Raw genomic sequence first — 26,535 nt, forward strand, 5'->3', positions numbered from 1 at the left:
CGAGTTGGAGGCGTGCATGGCCACGCAGTCATTGGTTAACAATGAGTACAGGAGGGGGCTGAGCACGCAGCCTTGTAGGGCCCCAGTGTTTAGGATCAGCGAAGTGGGGATATTGTTTCCTACCTTCACCACCTGGGGGCAGCCCGTCAGGAAGTCCAGGACCCAATTCCATAGGGCGGGGTTGAGACCCAGGGCCTTAAGCTTAATGATGAGCTTGGAGGGTACTATGGTGTTGAATGCTGAGCTATAGTCAATGAACAGCATTCTTATATAGGTATTCCTCTTGTTCAGATGGGATAGGGCGGTGTGCAGTGTGATGGCGATTGCATAGTCTGTGGACCTATTGTCACGGTATGCAAATTGCAGTGGGTCTAGGGTGACAGGTAAGGCGGAGGGGATATGATCCTTGACGAGTCTCTCAAAGCACTTCATGATGACAGAAGTGAGAGGCAACGTTGCAATAGTCATTTAGTTCAGTTACCTTTGCCTCCCTGCGTACAGGAACAATGGTGGCCATCTTGAAGTATGTGAGGACAGCAGACTGGGATAGGGAAAAATGGAATATGTCCGTAAACACACCTGCCAGCTGGTGTTTAATGGGAAGGTTGGTTAGCCTCCCACTATGTCACAATGGATGTCAGAAATGTCAAGTTATGTATCACTAGATTTTATTTATTACAAGATTAAAGGTATACTGGATAACTTTCATAAGGTCTGGATGCCTTATATGGAATATTGTATGACAATAGAAGTCTGTAAGGCAAACATGCCCACGTCAGCTGAGATCCCTAGCTTCTGGGCTGCTCAGTCCCGGCCTGTGGTTCTTGGTTGTCACTCTAGGTTTGACTTAACACAGCTGAAACCAATAATGTTTCACAAAGATCCTAAAGCTGAGTGGGGTGTGTTGGGTTGGGGGGCTGCAGGGTGGTGGACCTCTAGGGGCAGGACAGGGAAATCCAGCTATATTGTGTGCCAGTAAAATGAGCTCTACAGTACTGTTAGGCCTATGATATGAATTACAGTGCCCTCCGTAATTAATGGAACAGTGAAGCATTTTTTCCCTTATTTTGGCTCTATACTCCAAAAGTGTGTATTTAAAATCAAACAATAACTACGAAGTTAAAGTGAAGGCTGTCAGCTTTAATTTGAGGGTATTTTCATCCATATCGGGTGAACCGTTTAGACTTTAGATCACTTTTTGTACATTGTCCCCCCATTTCAAGGGAGCAAAAGTATTGGGACAAATTCACTTGTATGTGTATTAAAGAAGTAAAAAGTATTTTGTCCCACATTCATAGCACACAACGAATACATCATGTTTGTGACTACACGTTTGTTGGATGCATTTGCTGTTTGTTTAGGTTGTGTTTTAGATTATTTTGTGCCCAAATGAAACAAATGGTAAATAATGTATTGTCATTTTGGAGTCACTTTTATTGTAAATAAGAATAGAATGTTTCTAACGCTTCTACATTAATGTGGATGCTACCATGAATGAATCGTGAATAATGATGACTGAGAAAGTTACAGACGCACAAATATCATACCCGCAAGACCTGCTAACCTCTCACCATTACAATAACAGGGGAAGCTAGCATTTTTGGGGGGTATGATATTTGTGCGTCTATAACTTTCTCACTCATCATTATTCAAATCAAATCAAATCAAATGTATTTATATAGCCCTTCGTACATCAGCTGATATCTCAAAGTGCTGTACAGAAACCCAGCCTAAAACCCCAAACAGCAAGCAATGCAGGTGTAGAAGCACGGTGGCTAGGAAAAACTCCCTAGAAAGGCCAAAACCTAGGAAGAAACCTAGAGAGGAACCAGGCTATGTGGGGTGGCCAGTCCTCTTCTGGCTGTGCCGGGTGGAGATTATAACAAAACATGGTCAAGATGTTCAAATGTTCATAAATGACCAACATGGTTGAATAATAATAAGGCAGAATAGTTGAAACTGGAGCAGCAGCACAGTCAGGTGGACTGGGGACAGCAAGGAGTCATCATGTCAGGTATTCCTGGGGCATGGTCCTAGGGCTCAGGTCCTCCGAGAGAGAGAAAGAAAGAGAGAATTAGAGAGAGCATATGTGGGATGGCCAGTCCTCTTCTGGCTGTGCCGGGTGGAGATTATAACAGAACATGGCCAAGATGTTCAAATGTTCATAAATGACCAGCATGGTCGAATAATAATAAGGCAGAACAGTTGAAACTGGAGCAGCAGCACAGCCAGGTGGACTGGGGACAGCAAGGAGTCATCATGTCAGGTAGTCCTGGGGCATGGTCCTAGGGCTCAGGTCCTCCGAGAGAGAGAAAGAGAGAAGGAGAGAATTAGAGAACGCACACTTAGATTCACACAGGACACCAAATAGGACAGGAGAAGTACTCCAGATATAACAAACTGACCCTAGCCCCCCGACACATAAACTACTGCAGCATAAATACTGGAGGCTGAGACAGGAGGGGTCAGGAGACACTGTGGCCCACTCCGAGGACACCCCCGGACAGGGCCAAACAGGAAGGATATTATTCACGATTAATTCACGGTACAGTAGCATCCAGATTAATGTAGAAGTGTTTAGAAACATTCTATTCATATTTACAATAAAAGTGACCCCAAAATGACACCCAAAAGGGTTTTAGCTTTAGGTAGGACCCCCAGACCCCCCGAAAGGTTTTGTCCCTCACACTTCTAAAACCAATGTTGCACCCCTGAGTGTATGTTTTTGCTTGCAGAGTGCTGTAGATATGCCTAAATATAGAAAAGAAGAAAACTGTGAAGCCTTCAGGAGATTTCGAAGGGTGCTATCACCACCAGAACCATGGGATCTCTTACCCTGTCTACGCCACAATCACTTGCTCCACTCAAGTCATCATTGAATACCAGTGGAGAAAGGGCAGAAGAGAAACAGAGTTAGAAGGTTGAACAGTCACTACAAACCGAGAAAGAGGATGAGATATCTCACATGGCAGGGGAAGTGAATGTCCAGAGTTGGGGATGGTGTTGTTCTGATCCAGTGACCCGGATCAGTGTAGGGGTGGCCCAGTCATCTGCGAACCATGTCTCCTTAGTCATGGTCCCTGGTCCCACACAGACACCCACTGCCATGGTGGGTGAACCCAATCAACTGGGGGGCTATTGGGGCAGTCAACAGGCCCACCTCTGTGCTCTCCCCATTGTTGTTTTATGTTTGTGGGGGTTAAACAACTTCACCATCCCTTCCTTGAATATATCCTCCCACCTCTGTGCTGAATGTTGAGATGGTGTGCTGTTTAAAAGTAGTATGGGGATGTGAGGTTGACGGTAGGGCCATGGGCCTTGGGTATGGGATTCTGGGACCTGCTGTATGATGTCTTGAGAGGAACATAAAACTACACTATATACAAGAGAGGGACAGCTGCTGTGTTCAAAGGCCATAATCAGTCACAAAGAAGTGGAAGATATTGAGATGATATGAAAATGTGCTGCATGTAGCAGGGGCTGAGATGCAGTTTTACAGCTGAGTTTGTGGGTTTCAGAAGTCGAGTAGAGGGTAAGTGTGCAAAGTAAACCACAGAATGACGAGGTGTGCCAGAGTTCATGTGTGTCCCCACCGCAGTCGCTTTGGAATGAGCACCTGCTGCATTTTCGCCTCAGCACTGCATCAGCTAGAGACTCACGCGCCAAAACACTGTCAGAGAATCAAAGTGTGGTTTACATAGCAGTTTTTCCCCCAGCTGGTTCCCACTTCATACTCATCTGTTGTTGATGCTTCTCTGTGCAAAAGCACGAGTTGCTTTTCGAGTCTGTAAGTCTGTTTTTCTCAAACTTCTCTCAGATGTTCTGATCGCTCTGCCTCACCTTGTTCGTCCTTATTGTTGGATCACAGACAAAAATGTATTGTTTCGTTTAAGGGAACTCTCTCTCTCGCCAACTCTCAAAAACTGAAGTAAAATAAAGTAAATGGACCTGATAGGTTTACAAATGTGACAGTGGTAAATTCGAGTCACTTCCACTGGTTCTGGCCTACAGGCCTATTCTATTTTGGGAACAGATGGATATGACTTCACAATATTATTTAAAGTATCCTAATGGGCAAAAACTGTTTGAATCAACTTTGTTTCCAAGTCATTTCAACGCAAAATATCTATGTGATGGTGAGCATGCATGCCCCCATCGACATCAACAGGGCTGCAGTGGAATGGGTCGAGAGCTTCAGGTTCCTGCATGTCCAAATCACTAAGGACTTAAAATGGCCCACGCGCACAGTCACGAAGAAGGTGCCACAGCGCCTCTTCCGCTGTTTTTTTCCCCTTGGCCCTCAAATCCTCAAAAGGTTATACAGCTGCAACATTGAAAGCATCTTGACTGGATGCATCACTGTTTGGTATGACAACAGCACCACCTTCAATCGCATGGCACTACAGAGGGTGGTGCGGACAGCCCAGCACATCACTGGGGCCGAGGTCCCTGCCATCCAGGACCTCTATATCAGGCAGTGTGAAAGGAAGGCCCGGAAGGCACCCAAGCCATAGACTGTTATCTCTGCTTCTGCACGGCAAGCGGTACCGGTGCATCAAGTCTGACACCAAATGGCTCCTGAACAGCTTCTATCCCCAACAGTAGCGATGCGTGGGTAAAAACAGTGGGAAGCCAAGCCAGAAAAAAAAAGAAATATTACAACCTATGTGTTGTGATAATTACATTGTTTGCGCTATAACTTAATAAGAAGACACAGTGGCAGAATAAATTCAACAAAACCTTTGTTTCATCACAAAACCGGAGAACAACCTCTGTCCAGTAAAGTCCACAAAGCATATTGCATGTATCAAATAGTTACATGTCCTACAGCATGGTCAAGAAAGTTAATGTTTCCAACATTTTTGGACTAGTAAACAACTATTGATTTAGAACCACGGAGAGTTACTGCAAGTTACAAAGAACACAGGAACTGCCTCCACTATTCCAGCACCATTTCAACTTCAACATATAAACATATGAATGCGATGACCAACTGGCAAGTGTCTTCACTGACATTTTCAACCTCTCCCTGACCGAGTCTGTAATACCTACATGTTTCAAGCAGTCCACCATAGTCCCTGTGCCCAAGGAAGCAAAGGTAACCTGCCTAAATGATTACCGCCCCGTAGCACTTACAACGGTAGCCATGAAGTGCTTTGAAAGGATGGTCATGGTTCACATCAACAGCTTTCTCCCAGATACCCTAGACCCACTCCATTTGCATACCGCCCCAATAGATCCACAGATGATGCATTCTCAATCGTACTCCACACTGCCCTTTCCCACCTGGACAAAAGGAACACCTATGTGAGAATGATATTCATTGACTACAGCTTAGCGTTCAACACCATGTGCCCACAAAGCTCATCACTAAGCTAAGGACCCTGGGACTTAACACCTCCCTCTGCAACTGGATCCTGAACTTCCTGACGGGCCGCCCACAGGTGGTAAGGGCATTTTTCCTATTTTGGGGGGGGGGGGGGGGGGTTATAATTTGATTTACATAACACGCTTACCACTTTGAGGATGCAATTTTTTTTTTTTGTGAAACAAACAAGAAATTGTTATCCACGTTATCCACTAAATTGTTATCCACGTCGGCACCAATGATGTTAGGATGAAACAGTCAGAGGTCACCAAGCGCAACATACTGTAGCTTCAGCGTGTAAATCAGCTAGAACGGTGTCGGCATCGAGTAATTGTCTCTGGCCCCCTCCCAGATAGGGGGAGTGATGAGCTCTACAGCAGAGTCTCACAACTCAATCGCTGGTTGAAAACTGTTTTCTGCCCCTCCCAAAAGATAGAATTTGTAGATAATTGGCCCTTTTTCTGGGACTCTCACACAAACAGGACCAAGCCTGGCCTGTAGAGGAGTGACGGACCTCATCCTAGCTAGAGGGGAGCTCTCATCTTATCTACCAACATAGACAGGTCACTAACTCCCCTAGCTCCACAATGAAATAGGGTGCAGGCCAGGCAGCAGGCTTAATGGAATCTGCCACTAGCACAGTCAGTGTAGTCAGCTCAGCTATCCCCATGGAATAAATGTTGTGGATCTTAATGTTCGGACCACCTCTGACAAATCAACTGTAAATTTTGGTGTTCCTCAAGGTTCCGTATTAGGACCACTATTGTTTTCACTATATATTTTACCTCTTGGGGATATCATTCGAAAACATAATGTTAACTTTCACTGCTATGCAGATGACACACAGCTGTACATTTCAATGAAACATGGTGAAGCCCCAAAATTGCCCTCACTGGAAGCCTGTGTTTCAGACATAAGGAAGTGGATGGCTGCAAACTTTCTACTTTTAAACTCTGACAAAACAGAGATGCTTGTTCTAGGTCCCAAGAAACAAAGAGATCTTCTGTTGGATCTGACAATTAATCTTGATGGTTGTACAGTCGTCTCAAATAAAACTGTGAAGGACCTCGGCGTTATTCTGGACCCTGATCTCTCTTTTGACGAACATATCAAGACTGTTTCTAGCACAGCTTTTTTCCATTTACTTTCCGGCTACCCGGATAAAGAACTAAATAAACCTCAGTTAGTGCTAAATACAGCTGCTAGAATCCTGACTAGAACCAAAAAATTTGATCATATTACTCCAGTGCTAGCCTCCCTACACTGGCTTCCTGTTAATGCAAGGGCTAATTTCAAGGTTTTACTGCTAACCTACAAAGTATTACACAGGCTTGCGCCTCCTATTTTTCTGATTTGGTCCTGCCGTTCATACCTACACATACGCTACAGTCACAAGACGCAGGCCTCCTAATCTCCGTCCCGGTCTCAAATCTCTAGAAGACTGATGTTTGGGGAGTCTCCCACATACCTTTTGGTGAACACCAAACGTGTTTGTTTATTTTTTTCTTTAAGCAATGGCTTTTTTTCTGGACACTCTTCTTTAAAGCCCAGCTCTGTGGAGTGTACAGCTTAAAGTGGTCCTATGGACAGATACTCCAATCTCCGCTGTGGAGCTTTACAGCTCCTTCAGGCTTATCTTTGGTGTCTTTCTTGCCTCTATGATTAATGCCCTCCTTGCCTGGTCCGTGAGTTTTGGTGGGCAGCCCTCTCTTGGCAGGTTTGTTGTGGTGCCATATTCTTTCCATTGTTTAATAACAGATTTAAATTGTGCTCCGTGGGATGTTAAAAGTTTGGGTTATTTTTTTATAACCCAACCCTGATCTGTACTTCTCCACAACTTTGTCTCTGACCGGTTTGGAGAGCTCTTTGGTCTTCATGGTGCCGCTTGCTTGGTGGTGTTGCAGACTCTGAGGCCTTTCAGAACAGGTGTAAATATACTGAGAACATGTGACACTTACACGGAACCCAAACCGGCTGCGCGCGTGCACCATCGTGCACTACCGTGCATAAATGTATTTTGTCCCCCTACACCAAACGCGATCACGACACACAGGTTAAAATATAAAAACAAACACTGAACCAATTACATTAATTTGGGGACAGGTCGAAAAGCTTTAAACATGTATGGCAATTTAGCTAGTTAGCTTGCACTTGCTAGCTAATTTGTCCTATTTAGCTAGCTTGCTGTTGCTAGCTAATTTGTCCTTGGATATAAACATTGAGTTGGTACAATTTTATAAATGCCGACAGATAACATGTTCGTTGCCATGTTGGGATCTTTTGGTGTCGGTAAAATTAGTTAATGCGAGAAATGGTGGTAGAAACATCTTAATGCCCTAATTAGCCATCATATCGAAGTGAATTGGGAGTCACGCGATGATATGGTGTGTGGTCCTCCCACTATGACTCGAGAAACCATGCAGTTTATTAGGCTACAGATTAAATAAATGATGATGAACTTCACAGGGTGGTGAAAGTGCACACTGATTTTGATGCTCCTTTCCAAAAAATATCGAAGGTCTTATTCTGGTGAAGTGATGGATGATGCTTGACTGCAAAAAAATTGTCTGGCTCTTATCCATAATAATCTCATCATGTAGACTTGCCTAACCTTACACAGTGTTGCCAATTTAGCGACTTTGTCGCTATATTTAGCGAGTATTCAGACCCCTCTAGCGACACATTTTCAAAAAAGCGACAAGCAACAAATCTATCAACTTTTTATGGTGTTATTGGAGACTTTTGGAGACTGACGTGAAAGCACGCATCGTTCTTACTCTTCTCAACGAGCAGTCGGTGCTGCTGTGGGCCCCACCCCCGTCCCAAAGCACTCACAGGCGGCCCAGTGCATGCGGGAAACCGCCGCTGGCTGATCCCACCCTGGATTACATTAAAAAAACAACCTGAATTAGGGCCAGACTAGTTACCATAATTTTCTCACATTGCCATGGTCACTTTTTTCTATTGTTTCTTTTTGGTCCATTTAGATTGTTAATGTAGATGTAAAAATGTAAAAACAATGTTATGGTTAAAATTTTTAATGTTTTACTGTGACTTGTTGTAGGCTCCTAAGTGTACGGTGTAAGGTTAAAAACCAAACCAAATTTAGAAACCTAAACTAAAATATATATTTTTTTTTAAATCATTAAAAAACTATGCAAATCCGCCAGTGTCTCTTTTGGGTCACTTTTGCCGATCCCAAGCCTGGATAAAGGAGGGTTGGAATTGTGACATTTAAGAAAACAAGAATCGCAGAAGAAAGTTCATTTGGAGTTCTAAACATATTTAGGGTGTTTTTTACTCACTTTTAGTCTCTCCCACGACGTGATTCCTCTCCTACAGCATCCATCACAATTACATGCACATGGCCAATTATGCAAATTTGGGGACTTTTAGGACAGCCAATAGATACTTTCCTTACTGAGGAGTTGGCAACACTGATCTCACAGACTTCCCGCACTGTATCTACGAGCTGTTGGCTAACTATCAGGAGAGTTGAAATGTGATGGAAACACATTGAACTTTAGATTTTTATTCAGTACATTAAAACTGAATGAAAATCTGTCGCCAATTGGATAGAAACCTAGCTATGGAGATAGATTACTGCATTGTTGGGTTTGGAGCTAGCAAGAAAGGCATTTCACTGTACTTGTGCACGTGACATTACAACTTGAAACTTGAATTCACCTTAGTTGACAACTCAACCAAAGGTAAATCAAAACTAGACGTTGAACTGACGTCGGTGCCCAGTGGGTAGCTTCTCTTACTTCACAACACAAAAAGCAGGACAACAGCTCACAGCACAAGTACACTTTCTCACATATGTTTTTTATAATCATATCAAAATAGAATTAAGTGGCCATTATCACAACATTCATTTTTTGATAACTCACAACAAAACAGACAATAACTCATTACAGTTGAAAGAAGGCATTATGACACATGCCACATTTTCAATATTTAAAATAAGTTTGGCTGGTAGTTAGGCTATTTGAAGTGAGAACACTTTACCTGACAGTGGACCAGCAGTGGCCCACACACAAGCACTGAGCTTCTTTGCTTGACACATCTGGCCCATGCTGCTTTTAATGTCTGACACTTTTATCGGGGCACTTCTTCTCTTCAAATTGTAGTGTTAGATTATTCACCAAATAAATGAAATAAAGCAACGCAGCCTCAGGATACAGAAGGTCTGATGCTCTACTGTTCCCTATGCAGACAAGGACTGGTTAGCAGTGAGCATTAAGAATAAGGGACTATCTGATTTATGGACTCATGAGTGTTAGCGATCAAATACATAAATATGATTCTGTTCACATACTTACATATACTCTCACACGGGCATACACACGCGCATATTGTACACACGCGCGAGCACATACAGGCACATACACACGCACAACCACACTGACACACAGAGTTATACGACAACACAAAGTCATTACCATAACCTGTCTATCATACAGACAGTGAATGGCAGGCAACACCTTTTCCCCTTTTTCAAAGCTTTTCTTTGTAGTTACATTGGGCTCAATTCGATCAGATCCGTGTCCGCTTTAGCCAACATTCCCATGGTGGTTGTTTTGGCAGTGTCAGAGGTGGAACTGAGTCCCCGGCGATAATACCTAAAGCGGACATTGCCATTGGCTGAGTCTCACGAACAGAAATCCTATGCAGCCTTGTTAACAAGTTGGAACACTGGAATGTGAGATGTAATCTACACCTCCATTAGGATGGTGAAAATCCCATCATTTGATTAATCAGTTTTCAACCTGAGCGTAATTATTTATCTATAGCCGACACTTTCTTGTTCTGAACTTCGAGCCAATTTGACAGCTCCAATGCAGTTCCTCCTCTGACACCGCCAAAACATAACGCTTGATCTGATTGAATCTAGGCTATGGTCTGTGCGCACAAAGGCTGACAGCTCAAATTATATTGAGACCGGAACAGGGATCGATATTCAACCCCCAAAATGCTTCATATGCAGTAATCCTATTGAAAGTGAACACATGAGACCTATGTGATATAAGGAATAAATAATGTTAAAGACAGACATAAAGGTGTAATGCAACCCTGTTTAGCACCTTGCATCTTGTTTTAATCCCATTCTCCGAAAGAAGTGTGGAAGCCTCGGCTGAACATGAGAATGCAAACCTGTGCATTGTTGTTGATGGAATTCCAGTGTTTTAGATCAAATTAAATACAATTAAATATGTTTTTAGAAAAACGAGAGTCTACATTGTGTAACTACTGAGACATGCAAAATCTTTGCTGCGGTAGTTCTATTGACCTTCCTTAGTGCAGGAATAGACTAGAACATATAGAGCAGCTTAAGCACAATTGTAGGGATACTGCACACATCAGTCAAGACTACCAGTCATTCCAACAGTCCTAGCTCATATACATGTCATCATTTCTTTCCCATTGTCCCTGTAATATCTGCTTGCCATGGTATTTTCCCGATCCTCTATCATTGTACCTTTCTAGTCCGAAAAATAAAATGTCTTCTTCCATGTCAGAACCCAGTAAGCAACATTTTTAAAATATTAAAAAAGAAAAAAAGTATTTTCAAAGGAAAAAACAGGTATTTTCAACGTCTTGTGCTCATAGGGAAATGGGAGATTTGGACTGACATAAAAATGCTCTCTCTCTTTGGTCTTCTTGACAAGCATGATCAGTCCACTTCTTGGGATAATAAACCATGCCTTGGATGAGAATGTGAAGAGTTTTTAACCGACTTGATCTCTACTGACTGGAGTGGTTTACTATGCTGTTCAAAAGTCACGAGGGAGGTCCAATAGCACTGAGTCCAACGACAGTCCAACATCCTTGTGAACGTTCCAACGTTCATCCAGTGTTCCAATGATATCTTCCAAAGTTCTAATGTTGTTCCAATGATCTGTTCCAAAGTTCTAATGTGGTTTTAATGTTCTGTTCCGACGTTCCAATGTTCTTGATCCGACTGGGGGAACATCTTGTTGTTAATAGGAGATCATCTTTTGATGGATCAGACATATGTTGATGGATCACCTCAGCCTCGTATGTATTTGCATCCCATTCTTCTTGTCCCATATTTCTTTCCGTCCAAGGGTTTGTTTTGGGTTCACCAGACAATCATTAGTACTATTAGGGAATACCTCACGGTCACAGGACGAGCAGGTTACTGACACTCGAATATTAACTCATAAGAAAGGAATGAACTGCTCGGTGTCGCCACTGGATTGTCCACAACAAAACACAGAGAGCATCACTCCCTGGATGAGAAGGAGAAACAGAAAAATTGTTAAAATTGTTATATTCTAGACCAGGTCGAATATAGTTTTTGTATATGAATATACACTTTTCTGTGGAAAGTATGTGGAAGGGTTAGGAAAGTATTTGAAAACTGTTTGCAAATACCTTGCCCAAAAAAGTATTTTAAAATGTTATTTGAAAGTACTTGGAAAGTATTTGTGGTATTTGAAAGTACTTGGAAAGTATTTGAATGGGTTTGGAAAGTATTTGTGTTAGGAAACCGTTTCTATCCGTTCTATCACTTACCTTCAGAGAGATTGTAGGTTCTACATTAGCATTGCTCTCATTGCAGCCTTGCTGATACGCTTGCGGTTGTTCTTCCTCATTCTCTTCCTAGTTGGGCCGGGCCGAGCAGGTGGCCGGGGACCAGCCAGGACTGAGGGCGCTCGCGTCGAAGTGGGCAAAACTGTGTCTGGGAGAATAGGACAATATTAGATTCAGATGATTTAACAGTTTGGAATACACATGAAACTGAGAAACATAAATCCAAAACACATATACACACACACACAGACACACACCACACAGACACACACCACACACACTTGCTAGCTCACAATATTCTCTATCTACCTGTTCTTTGTGTGGTGGTTTGAGTTTGATGTTTATGATTAGGCCGATGGTACTGCTGCTCCTCTTCTTCTTGTTGTTGTTTCTGTTGCTCGCGTCTCAGGAGCTCCTTTTCATCGTCCAGCCTCCTGTGGAGTAACAACAGCTCCTTCCTCTCCTCCTCCAGCTTCTCCTGTTCCAGTTGGAGAGCATGCTGGAGGCTCCTCTCTGAATCAGGGGTCTCATTGTCTTTACGTCTTTGATCAGCTTCCTCAAGGGGAGGGAATCTGCTCTCGGGCCTCTGATTGGTTTCCTCCGTAGGATGGAATTGCTGTTCCGTTCTTTGATTGGCTCCCTCTCTGCTTTTGGTTTCCTCTGAGGAGGAGTTGGTCCCATGTCGCTGTTGCTTTGATGTGTTGGTGCGTAGCGAGGGACTCTGTGTTTGTGTGGCTTGTCTCTGTGTCTCTTGGTCTCCCTCCTCTTCACTGAGGCTCAGACTACCCTGCTGCCTATCTCCCCTACTGACATTTCCCTCAGTAATGTTAAATAGCGAGTCCCCACGCGTCTCGACCCTGTCTCTCTTCTCGTGGTCAAGCTGTGCCATGTCGATGTCCATTGCGGTTGTAGTGCCGTTGACACTACTACTGTCTCTCCCCTCCTCCATGTCATCGTGATGTCGAGGTTCGGTCCACTCGTTAGCCCCCAGCTGTCTGGTATTGTTAAGCACCCACTGAGGATCCATCTTGTCATGGTCCAGCCCATAGCCCCCTTTCCTCTCCCCTGCATCTGAGGAGGTGTCCTTGGGGTTCCAGTGCTGGTCCAGCAGGTCTTCCAGCTGGATCCTCTGGTTGTGCTTCAGCTCATCTCTGCGGTGCAGCTCCTCCTTGGATCTGGCCTTGGCTGATCCTTTGTTGTTGTCTTTCTGCTGTCTGCGGGGCGTGGACTTCTTCTTGGGGACGGCCGGGGGACGAGGGGCGGGCTGGCAGCGACACTCCACGTGGTCGTGGACCGAGACGACTGCCTTGGAGTAGTTGGGCCGCTTGTCCACGTACTGGATCTTCATCACCTAGTGAGGAGGAGGAGGAGGAGGGAGATTCAAAATGACTAAATCACTTTTTTTTATGACAAATCCTTTATTTGATCAGGTAGGCCTAAGTCAGCTGAGAACATTCTCTTTTACAGAAACAACCTGGGAAAGAGTTTCAGGGTAGAGGGCAGGTGTTGAGATGGGGGGTGGTGTATATGTACCTGTAGGTGCCTGGTGTGGGTCAGCACGGGGACACACTGCAGGCTCTTGGTGTTGCAGCAGCCAGAGCATCGCTGTACCTCCACACAGGGAGGCCACAACATGAAGTTGGCGTTGCTACGGTCCAACATGGCACGGGTCACCTCCATCACCTCTGTCCTCACCTTACATAGTGCCTGCTGAGCCGGCTGGGCGTCTGAGACAACAAAGACAGACAGACAGACAGACAGACAGACAGACCATTTAAAACCTCCCATATTACAGACAGGTTTCATAAGATGGGACAGTGTACATTAATCAGCAAATAATTGTAAATGTGCTGGAGCCTCAGGCTTAATGTTAAAAGCATACCATCTACACTGCTCAGTGCATACAAAACAGCCAGCACATAGGCCTCAAAATGTAGAAAACATTTTGTTTACACTAATTCTACTGAAGGTATATTACTTATTCTGTTTAAAGAAATCACATGCTATTGAAACAGTGTATGCATGAATCTTCATACGTGTTGGAGTGTAACTTGGAGTTGCAAGTCATAAGGCGTTTGTTCAGCAAATAACTAATGAATCGCAATATGGTGACATACTTTATATGTTTCTTTACCACAACATGCATTACACAACTCATTTTGGATTAGATATAGCTGTCCAAAACCACCCAAGTCAACATGAGTGACGGAAATATGTGGAATTATAGCCTAGCGTCAGAGACTATGAGGAAGGTGAAAACTCACCCAGACTCCTTGGCAATCGGTTGTTAGTGTTGTTGGAGTGTTGTCCACTCGGCAAAAAATCGTCAGAGAAATCCTCATCTGACAAAAAACAATCCAATCCAATATTAGTTTACAGATCTAATCAGCTCGTTGCTTCAATTGTTTATTTTTTATTTTGTATATTTTTTAGGGGGTTATGACTTTTACTCTCTGTGTGTGTGTGTGTGTGTGTGTGTGCGTGTGTGTGTGCGCGCATGTGCATGCATCTGTGTACGGTGCATGTGTGTGTTTATGAGGAAGTTTGAGCTTCCCCTTAATAGATGTCTGTTTGTGTGGGAATTTCTCTCTGTCATGACCTCATGTTTGTATGTTTTTGTATCTTGAGACACTGAATAGTTCCCTCTTTGTTTCTCTTATCTCGTTGAGTTTGTATATAGTGTTTACTGTATGTGATGTTCGCTATTCAATGATGGGAATATGTGTATCTATTTAAGAAGTCTTTCTGCCCTCTGTGTCACTGACGGTTTGTCTGTTAGTCAGTCTGTGAGATTCTGTTTATAGTATTCACTGTGTGTGACGTTGGCCTGTCCCTGTTGGGAATGAAATCTGGGCATCATGTGACAACAGTTTTCACTTTCTTTCCCTCAGTCTCTGTTGGTCGCGTTAGTTCGTCTGAGAGAGCCTCCATCGCGTGTCCAGTGTGTCTGGCTGGCTTGTGGTCCTGTACCGCTCAGTTGTTAGAGCATTAGGCTTCGGGAGCCAGGATGTGGGTTTGAATCCCAGGGCCACCCATACGTAAACATATATGCACCTATGACAGTAGGTTTCTTTGTAAACCGATTCTGCTAAAATGCATATGCATGTTGATGAGTATCAGCATAGTACAACATTAGAGATATTTACCTACGGAGTCACTGAGCAGCAGCAGCTGCAGGTCCTCTATGGAAGAGATAGGGTTGCTCCTAACCAGCTCCACCAAACCTGGAGGGAGAGGATCCCCCTGAGAGAAAGAGATGAGACAGAAATAAAACTAGATTCTCCCAAATCAAATATGTTCTCAGCTTCCCCATTTATTCTGTGTAGATATGGAAGCAAAGAGACAACAGCAGTGGTACATGTAGGCAGTGGTGTAAAGTACTTAAGTAAAAATATTATAGAGTACTACTTAAGTAGTTTTGGGGGGTATCTGTACTTTACTTGACTATTTCTGAAATGTTTTATTTTTACTTCACTACATTCCTAAAAAAAATATTGTGCTTTTTACTCCATACATTTTCCTTGACATCCAAAAGTACTGGTTACATTTGAAACGCTAAGCAGGACAGGAAAAAGGTCCAATTCACACACTTATCAACAGAACACCCCTGGTCATCCCTACTGCCTCTGATCTGGCAGACTCACTAAACACAAAAGCTTTGTTTGTAAATGATGTCTGAGTGTTGAAGTGTGCCCCTGGCTATCCGTACATTTTAAAAACAAGAAGATTGTGCCGTCTGCTTTGCTTAATATAAGGAATTTGAAATGATTTATACTTTTACTTTTGATACTTAAGTACATTTAAAACCAAATACTTTTAGACTTTTACTGGTGACCTTCACTTTTACTTGAGTCATTTTCTATTAAGGTATCTTTACTTTTACTCAAGAATTACAATTTTTCCACCACTGCATGTAGGTAGGTGTGGGTTAGGGTTAGGGGGTTACCCGACTTACCCCCCTAATCATTAATGAAACAAGAGGATGAAGGAAATGGCTGCTTGGATTCACAATGGCCACTAAGAGGGGGTGAATGACTATTGGCCTTGTGTCACCTCATCTGCTAATACTTAGGGGTCACAGGAGTCAGGAAGGGTTCAGGAAGTAGTGGGGGATGGAGTGATTGAGAGGAGGAGGAGGAGAGGTGGATCAGAACAGAGAGATGGACATCGGGGGAATAATGGAGGGATGGATGAATAAAGGAGAAGAAGTTGCATCTATGGAGATATTAACTCTTGCTAGCTGGGTCTACCACTGTTTGACCTATTGGGTCCGAATCCCGGATCTCATGCTCACCACAATACTGAGTTAGCTTTCTGAGCTAATGCCTAGGCATTCATTCATTCAAGGAGCTAACACAAGTCGAACCACCTCTGTCCGTTACATTCATCCATTCAGTTTCTTGTGAGAATAAAACTAAGCCCTTTGGGGAGTGCTTTGAGGAGGAAGAAGCCATGCGTGAATGGCATTCACACACTATTAATGTACATAATGTACTTTTCCCCATTGTTGTTGGGCACTGAAGAAAGTCCAGCCATACAAAAGGAAAATGCCATGAGTTAAATTAACATCTCTATTTGTGTAGCGATGCCCCTGAGGAGCCATCCCAGTTATTTCCTCTCCTTGGCCCCAGTCTAAGGATTGAGGCTCCAATGGCACCCTATTCCCTATTTAGTGCACTACTAGCAATGTCATTTGGGATGCAGCCTAATTGTGCTGGCTGTGCATTATGGTCTGGGCCTTTGTTCATAGAGTGGCCGTTGCCCTGGCGATTTGTATCTGGGCGGGAAAAATTAAATAAACACTTCACCCCCTGCAACTGATGTAAACAGAAAATCATAACCTTCACCCTATAATACTGTAGGAATCCAGGAGTTACTCTGGTCCTAATTGGTGAACTCTAAATCAGAACTCTAAATCACACACACAAGTCAGCATCTGACTGGGTCACATCTGGAAGTTCTGGAACAGTCAGGGTCTTCTAAAATTTACTGTCATTCTTCTGATCACACAGACTGAGACAGGCACTTATTTTAGAGCCATCATGCAGTAGATCTCCATCTCTCTTAATAGAGATGGAAACAGAGACAGTCCCAGTCCCCGTATTTCATACATAGTGCACTTAACAGGGAATACATTGCCCCAGTGATGTTTAATGGGAAGTGGGTTGAGCTGAGGAATGCCAGGTACAGGCTATAGGAGTAGAGAGCTGAGGGATAAGGATACATGATTATGGGTCTAGTTTTGCTGCCTGCCGGCATGCGAGTACACACGCACACACACACACACACACACACACACACACACACACACACACACACACACACACACACACACACACAAATGCACATACGGCTGAACATATGGCACATTCTCACATGCAATCCCTAAAACCATGCCTATGAGCACATAGTTTATGCATACGTTTACACACAAACACATTCAGAAATCACATTATACAGCTAGAATCCATTCTGTGGGATTTAGTTGACTGAGGGAATTCCCTGATAGTATACCTCAAAGACACCTCATGTGATCACTAGCTACAGGCATGTACACCAATACATCACTGGATGAGAGGATGTATAGATAGATGACAGAGGACTAGTTCGACTATACATTAACACTTTCTAATCAACCCTTACTGCCACCTCCAACAACCTGTCCTCAGGGCAATTCGTATGATTTTGGACATTTATTTGCATCCCTCCAAGGCTGCCTCCAAAAGCCCAGTCTTTGACATGACAAATGTGGTGGACAACACACACCACTGGCAGCTCTAGGAACAAGACACACTAGAGGACTGACTTGCCTAGTTAAATAAAGGTTGAATAAATAAAAAAATAAATAAAAAGGAAGTCATCGATCTGATAGCATGAAAGCAACTGAACGGCATTCTGGGAAACCCAGCAAAGAAGGGGTGGCGCCGCATTTTGCCCTGTTTAAACATCCATTTCCCATAACTGAAGACTGTGTGTGTATGTTGTTATGACCCACATAGTCAGAGCTTTGTTTCACTATAGTCTCTTCCCACAGCCGCTACTGCCCAATCCTGTGAACTTCCCAAAGATGGCCCGATGTAGCTCAGTCGGGAGAGTATAGTGCTTGCAATACCAGGATAGTCGGTTAAATTCATGGGACCACTAGTATGTAAAATGCATGACTGTAAGTTGTTTTGGATAAAAGTGTCTGCTAAATGGTATATATACACTTAGAGTACAAAACATTAAGAACACCTTCCTAACATTGAGTTGCAACCCCCCCCCCCCCCCCCCCCCCCCCCTTTTGACCTCAGAACAGCCTCAATTCAGTGGGGCGTGGACTCTACAAGGTGTCGAAAGCGTTCCACAGGGATGCTGGCCCATGTTGACACCAATGCTTCCCACAGTTGTGTCAAGTTGGCTGGATGTCCTTGGGTGGTGGACCATTCGTGATACACAAACTTGTGAAAAACCCAGCAGCATTGCTGTTCTTGAAACAAACCAGTGCCTACTAACATACCCCGTTCAAAGGCCCTTAAATATTCAGTATTGCCCGTCCACCCTCTGAATGGCACATATACACAATCCAAGTCTCAATTGTCTCAAGGCTTAAAAATGATTCTTTAACCTGTTTCCTCCCCTTCATCTACACTGATTGAAATCGATGTAACAAGTGACATCAATAAGAGATTATAGCTTTCACCTGGATTCACCTGGTCAGTCTAGGTAATGGAAAGAGCAAGTGTCCCTACTGTTTTGTACATTCTGTCTATATTAGTATTATATTCAAGTTAGGGCCACTTTGGCCTCTTCTCAAGTCTATCAAAATGAGACCCTCAAACTTGAATTATATCTCCTCTCTTAAAGATATAAGCCATAATGGGGACGGGACTCACCATGGTTTAATTCACCATGCACTTAACATGTGTGTCATATGCAGGGCGTATCCTGGGGAAGGAACTTTTAGGACACTTGCTGTGTATGCTACGATACAAAGTACATAGAATCGACTCCAGCAGTCAAGACGAGACCCCTCTCCCCTTGAGTTAAACACATTTCTTCCTATTCTTTTTAACTGTCATCGTTTGTATTAAGGCCCTCGACACCATGATTCAAGACAATGGTCAGCCATAGCATAATCAGAATGATTTATAGTTGTGTTGCTGTGACAAGCGCTCATCCTATTGCTAGCCTGTCAAATATCCTGTGGACACACACACACACACACACACACACACACACACACACATTTGGCATTGCCTCCCAGGCATGTTTCATGATGGGTCTGGTGAGATTTTAGATGGCCTTTGCCTTCCACTCATATGATGTTTATCAACAGGTTTATGCGTTTAGGCAATCTGGAGAGGGGCCCATGTTGAGCATGAGCTTGTGGACAAGCATTGGAGGAAAGATTGTTATTTTCACTTAGGGATTCTGGACTATAAGAAGTTTAGGTTCTGTAGACGGGTCTGCCATGTGCTGTAATTGTTCTATGGTTACATTGCCAAGCAGGGCCCAATCAGATGTCCTCACCATGAGGCCCTCACAGCCTGAAGTGAAACTTAGGACTGTTTCAAATAAATTGTATATAGAAGCATTAAAGCCATGAGGTGAGCTGTCATAAGGTGTGGTTTTAGATGATGAGCAGTTTAACTTACAAGACGCAGCTTAATTAATCAACAATAACAAGTGCACATGTGGTTGTATGCCACAAACATACACTAAGTGGAGGGGTGAGGGGCCTGGTTCACATTTATTTTGTACAAAACCTTACTGAATGTAACAAGTTGGTGCCTTTTGTTTGGAGAGCACACAAGGCCTAGTGCACACATTGTTAAAATACAATGACCCTGAAATTCAACAATGGTCTATAATTGGGGCCTGGTGTCAAATATACTCAACAATGGTCCCTAATTTTACCATTCACAGTGAAATTAAACAAAGAAAATAAACGTAGCCTTTCAAATGAGCTAAACAGAAAAACATATATTTGGCAACGGACTTTGGGCAATTAGGCTTACATTTGAATTAATTAATTGACTCTGTCACCTACCTCTGCGCTGCCCGACCGCAGACATGCCGCAAGCAACGCGAACAGCTGAACCCAAACCCACGAGCTCATCTTGCTGCCCAGGCTGGATTCTCCGCGATAGACCAAGCATTTATGGAAACAGCACGAGTCTCTCCCTCAGCACTAGGCGTGGGGACAGCGGCTCGCTCTGTGGAATTGGAACTCCTTGCCTTGCAAGTGGACGGACACCTACACTTGTCGTCTCAGCAAAGTATCCAGTGAATTAGCAATTGTAGCCTGCTCAATGATACGCTTCCCACACAGAACGTCCACCCAGTTCGAAATTCCACTGTCAGGGGACTAGGGGAGTAAGGCGACTTTTTTGAAGATGATTTTGTCCATTTTCAGTTGATGTCTTTAAATCCCCAAGGAACTGTTTGTGGTGTGTTCCAAACACAATAATCTCCTGCAGTTGGGATGATAGTCTCAGACTGTTTGGTATCACACAATTTAAAAATGTTTTTAAGGCACCAGTCGATACATTAAAAGTCCAGGTGCGAAATTAAAACGCCCAATGTTATAGCCTATGGCTTTAAAATAGACATCTTACATTATCCTACAAAATAATCAATATAATGAGAAAAAACATCTTCAAACATTTTAAGTTAATTGTATATATCAGACAAAGTTTACAAACAAACAATACTCTAGACTAGATTAGTAAAATGTTATTTATACTACACATTAATACAGGCTAATGCTAGGTAATCCCTCGAGACATCAAAACTCTTCAAGTTGATTAAAATCCCTTTTTATTTTCCTTTTTCCACGCGTTGTAGCCTACACGAGGTTATTCTCTCCTTATAACGCACGGCGCGCCTCTATATGAAGCGCCACACAAGTGTGGTACGTAGCCTACAATGGGAGTTTGCTGTCCGCTGCTTCGTCACAGGCTTATCAATATCCAAAGCTCTCTGTGGCACAGTGCGCGTCAGCCCTGGTCCCTCCTGATTACGCCTCTACCGCACTTGACTGGAGAGCAGATTTCCAAGAGTTTGTACAGTATCTCTCCCGCCCCCTGAAGGCAGGGCCATCATATACATAAAAAAGGACTGACTGGGCTCTTGAGGGAAAGGTCTTAAAGGAGAAGTCTCGTGTGAGTTATTGCAAGGGTTTATGTCTGCAACCATGTATTAAAAGCTGCAAATTCACACTGAAATGTGTGTCATAGATCTGTCATTCTCATTGAAAGCAAGTCTAAGAAGCTATACATCGGTTCTATGTGCCCTATTTCTAAGCTTTTCTTCTTAAGTTTAGTTTTTGCATCTTTTACTTTCGGTTTTGTACACCAGCTACAAACTGCTGAAAATACAATTATTTTGGTTATGGAAAATATATTTCTCAGCGGTTTAAATGGTACAAAGATTCTCTACACTTCCTTACACTTGCTTTTTTTGTCACATAAACTGAAATTAGGTGAACTATTAGAATTTTAGCAACCAGAAAATGGCAGAGCGATTTCTACATATTTTTAATAGCCCATTAGCACAGATGTTTGAAAGTACAGTACACTGTAAAACAAATCATGTAATTGTCACAGTGAATTACTGTATAATCAGCAGTAACATACTTATAAACTGAATACAGTAGATTACCGTAAATTACATTGCATTGTGGGAAAAATGTATTTGTTGTATTTTGGAATATCACTGTAAAAATTCTGCAAAAAACACAGTAGCAGTTCACTTGTATTTGTATTTGTGAATATTCCAATAAAAATGCCACACTCAAAGCATACAGGCAACAAAATCAAAGCAAATCCAAAGAAGCAAGACAGAAAAAGTTTTTGCTAATTGTTATTATAAATGGAATATTTATTCTTAGTTAATTAGTACAATTCCGGCAGACTAAATATCCCGAAGCTTCTGCACATGTGCAGAGCATGTTCTGCGCAAGTGCATATTTTCTACTTTATGCGGAGAGAACAGGCTACTGAGGAGGATAACGCTTGTTTAATTAAAGTCAGACCAAAGCTGAATCAATGTTCTGCAAGATCACATAATGATAGTATTCTACATAACAGAACCAAATATAATAGCATAGTATAAGATGACTGTAAGACAACAAACACCACCTCATTCAATCATGAAAGATAATTCTTCAAGTTTTACCATGAAACATCTCTGCAGAATCTGCAAACCAATTATTTTATCTCAGTCAGTTTCATGGGGATATACGCTACCGTTCAAAAGTCGAAATGTCTTTGTTTTTGAAAGAAAAGCACATTTTTGGTCTATTAAAATAACATAAAATTGATAAGCAATACAGTGTTAATCTGGTAAATGACTATTTTTTAATGGAATATCTACAGAAGTGTAGAGGCCCATTATCAGCAACCATCACTCCTGTGTTCCAATGGCACGTTGTGTTAGCTAATCCAGGTTTATCATTTTAAAAGGCTAATTGATCATTAGAAAACCCTTTTGCAAGGATGTTAGAACAGCTTAAAACCGTTGTTCTGATTAAAGAAGCAATAAAACTGTCCGGCTTTAGACTAATTGAGTAAATGGAGCATCAGCATTTGTGGGTTCGATTACAGGCTCAAAACGTCCAGAAACAAATACCTTTCTTCTGAAACTCGTCAGTCTATTCTTGTTCTGAGAAATGAAGGCTATTCCTTGTGAGAAATTGCCAAGAAGCTAAAAAATCTCGTACACCGCAGTGTACTACTCCCTTCACAGAACAGTGCAAACTGGCTCTAACCAGAATAGAAAGAGGAATGGGAGGCCCCGGTGCACAACTGAGCAAGAGGACAAGCACATTAGAGTGTCTAGTTTGAGAAACAGACACCTCACAATTCCAATAAAAATGGCAGCTTCATTAAATAGTACCCGCAAAACACTATTATTGTTGTGTGACTTGTTAAGCACAGTTTTACTCCTGAACTTTTTTAAGCTTGCTACAACAAAGGGGTTGAATACTTTTTGACTGAAGACATTTCAGCTTTTCATTTTGAATGAATTGGTCAAATGAAAAACAAATCTCCACTTTGACATTACGGGCTCAACTATGTGGTGTGTGTAGGCCAGTGACACAAAATCAACATTTTATCCATTTTAAAATCAGGCTGTAACACAACAAAATGTGGGAAAAAGCCAAAGGGGTTTTAGAACATTCTGAAGCCACTGCATGTAATGTGTTGTCATAAAGAGTTTCATTTGAAGGGTAACATTCGCCTAAGGAACTCACTTGGTGAAAGCCACAGGACAGAACATGAAGGAATTAAACAAATCTGTCAACATTTCCCAGTAGCACCGGGCATATGGAAAACAATTCAATACAACGTTGGGGTTTGTAAAGACAAAATGCCTTAAATCTCAATGAATTCATGAATGCATTCATCCATTCATTCATTACATATTCACGAAATTGATGCTGCATTTACAATGACCATGTCATGAATAACCCACGCTGACTTCAGAACAGAGATGAATAGGCTACTGCATAACGCAGTGCCCTTCCTTCCTCCATTTCACACGATGAGAGGTCGTGATCGTGGTCCCTGTGATCGTGGTCCCTGTGTCCTTTACCCACATCGCCCCTAGCGAGAAAGTAGGCCTAAGAGGTGTATCTAAACACCACCAGAGCTATTCTCAGATATTATGACCTTTCCTATCTGCTCATGTTTATGGGAACATTTCTGGACAATACTGCCTGTGACTCATCCTAACTTAAACTCACTTAGACTTGAACCCCAAAATAGTGAGCCAACATTATGGACTGGATGTAATGCGTACAGGTTGATTAGATTTGTTGATATGTCTCTATTTCTACAAATTAAAACGTGTCACTTATTTTTTTTAATAGTTGTTGTTTTTGTCTGTAGAAAGGGAAAGAAAAAAGAGGGGAGAGAAAGAAAAAGGAGAAAAGAGAGAGAAGAAGAAGTAACAGCCAAAGGAACTAGCTCCCCGAGTGAGCTTCAGCAACAGCGTTGAGAAACACCACATCACTTGTTAGCAGATAAGTATGTCATCAACGTAATAGGAAAATAATGTAGTGCTTTGCTGTAAATTGCCAGGGACAAAACCGCATACCGGTCAGGGAGGAAATGTTCATTGCTCACAGACAGAGAAGTGACTGTGTTTGGCATTTTACGCCGAGGCTCATAGAAGCTGTGTGGGTGTCAGAAGAATCGGCCAGTGAAACCGTTCAGTGAAACATTGTGGTTTTAAAGAGAGGACCAGAGGTCAAGTTTGGATGAGCCACTAAAATGTGTCAAGGCTGAACTCTTTTCCCCTGTCCAGCCTCTTTCAGGCTCTCTGCCTTTCTGGACATTTGCCCTCTTATCTCATCATGATCATTGACCTTAAACATGTGCTCAGGACAAATTTATATGAGCTTTATGCTATAATTATGCTATATTTAAATTCCGTTTCATAAGGTAAGTAGGGAGTCACCTTACACTTCCTGAGAAAGAAAGCATGCCAAACTCCAGACAGCACCACACTCCATAATTACAATGGAAACACACTCCATAATATGTGTTGCCTGCAGTTATGGCAAAAAAAAATCTCAATTTCCTTTGGAGGTTGTGTTAAAAGAATAAAGACTAGTTCCATAGTCCCTGTTGACCACACATGACCACCAGTAGGGCTGCAGCCAGAACGGGCCTAATTAGAGCCTGATGAATAATAGGATGCCATTGTTTCTGTTCGGACTGCAGTCAACGGAGGAAACTGAGCTGTTGAGCTATATATATATATATTTAGTCCTATGTATGTAACGTTCACACATTTATCCAGGGCCCATTATGAGTCAAGTCACTGGTGGAAGTATTAGTCATGATAATGACGGAATGAACGCGAGAGAGAGAGAGGGAGAGAGAGAGGGAGGGAGAGAGAGAGGGGGGGGGGGGGTCAGAGTAGCGGTTTAAGAGGGGCTTGGGGGGACTGAAGTGGAGTAAGGGTCGAGGCCTATGTTAGGGCTGGAGGTAAGCGCAACACCAAAGGTTAATGGACCAGAATTAGGCAGCAGGACTGACCTTAACTCAACTCTGAACTGGCCCGAGGCTCCACTGCCAACACCAATCTACACCAACCTCCCCACTCTGACGGAAAAAAAAGTAAACAAACCCAAAACAGGATAGCTTGTAATGCTTAGAAACATAATATATATATAAACAGCTTCATATTTGTGTTTATATTAAGGACATTTATATTGAAGCATTTTAATACAGTGCGCTAGCTATTTAACCGCTCGAGGCCATGGTGGGAAAAACGGAATAAAAGTAAATACCAAGAGCAATGGAAAATTAGATCTGGAACCCTTGACCCCCTTTGGATCTGTGAAAAAGCCCTCAAATATTTTAGTGAGTGCTGTCATTTCTCAATGGCCGATAAAGCTCTCTCTGTTTGGAGGAAATGGGGGTTAGACAAGGCCAGTGTGTGTGAGTGTGCGAATGTGCGAGGGTGTACATCATTGCGCATTTAATGTAGCTGAATGCTGTTCAATGATCTGCTTGTGTATAAAACGATCCATCGTATAAAACGATCCATCGTATAAAACGATCCATCGTTGTGTGTATGCGTGCATGAAACATTCACCTTTCTGTTTCATATCTTATATGTGGCAAGAGGTATAAGATTGTTCTGTACATGTATGTTGGTATGAACGTGTGTGTGTGTGTGTGTTTTGTAGCAAAATGTGTGTCCATGCTCCACACAGTATGAATGTGATGTGGTTGTTAAGTTGTCACTTCTGTAGAGGGTGATTTATGCCTCTCTCTCCACTTCATGGTTTTGATGTGAGTCGTTATGGTCGCAGGTGTCTCTGGGACACAGGCAGATGTAGGATCCTCTGTTTGATCTGAGTGCTGGTCTTGTCTGTGGGGAAATCCCTCTCTCATCAGATGCACACTGTACGTGCTCCTCCCTTTCCATTTCTATCTCTCCCTGGAAACCAAATACAGGTACACACTCCACTCGAGCTGCAAGACGAGAGGCTATAGTTTAAGATTTTTTTTAAATGGTTACTTTATATAGCAAGTGAAGGAAGATTGACACATAAGTCGTTATTAACATTTTTTGTGTGTGGGCAGTTTTGAGCTGGCTCATCAGGATTGTACAGTATGATTCTTCTCTATATTGGCAGCATTGGAGTCATCTACTAAGTATTCTACTAAACCCTGGTCTACAGTTTATCTACTTCCCCCCATCTACAATGTTCACCTCTTGAGATATTAAAGCTATACCTGCACACACAGCAAATGGTCCAGTGTTAAATCAAAACGGAGTGTTAAATTTAACACTGGTCCAGTGTCTATATGGGTCCACACTTTTTATTGTTAAATTAACACACTGCTTAGTTTAAAGCTCATTGGCATATTTCCCATAGTGCCTGGATTTTCTAGTGAGTTGTAAATGTAACACCCATGACTGTATTTGTTAGTCACAAAGAAAGACATGATGGTTGCATTCATCCATTTTTAGCCCTGTGTCCTCCACCAAGTGATATCCTAAGTGAATATGTTATCATTGAAATTGCATTATTTAACACAATAAAACACACATTTAATTAGGCCTTAATTTGAGGGCCTAGTTTATCCTAATATAGTTGC

General features: G+C 42.6%; 1 protein-coding gene across 1 annotated transcript; it reads right to left on the reverse strand.

Moving 5' to 3' along the window:
• Positions 1–9,180: 9,180 nt before the first annotated feature.
• On the reverse strand, positions 9,181–21,087 carry LOC110538013 (uncharacterized). Its single transcript, XM_021624537.3, has 7 exons — positions 19,962–21,087; positions 15,076–15,172; positions 14,194–14,271; positions 13,463–13,656; positions 12,239–13,280; positions 11,912–12,077; positions 9,181–11,625 (listed from the first exon to the last, which is right to left on the reverse strand). The coding sequence occupies exons 1-6, from the start codon at positions 20,028–20,030 to the stop codon at positions 11,932–11,934; spliced, it is 1,626 nt and encodes a 541-aa protein (XP_021480212.3). The 5' UTR covers positions 20,031–21,087; the 3' UTR covers positions 9,181–11,625; positions 11,912–11,931.
• Between the last annotated feature and the right edge of the window lie 5,448 nt (positions 21,088–26,535).

This window comes from Oncorhynchus mykiss, chromosome 12 (genome assembly GCF_057628025.1).
Source record: "Oncorhynchus mykiss isolate SJ-2025 chromosome 12, ASM5762802v1, whole genome shotgun sequence".
NCBI classification, from domain to species: domain Eukaryota; kingdom Metazoa; phylum Chordata; class Actinopteri; order Salmoniformes; family Salmonidae; genus Oncorhynchus; species Oncorhynchus mykiss.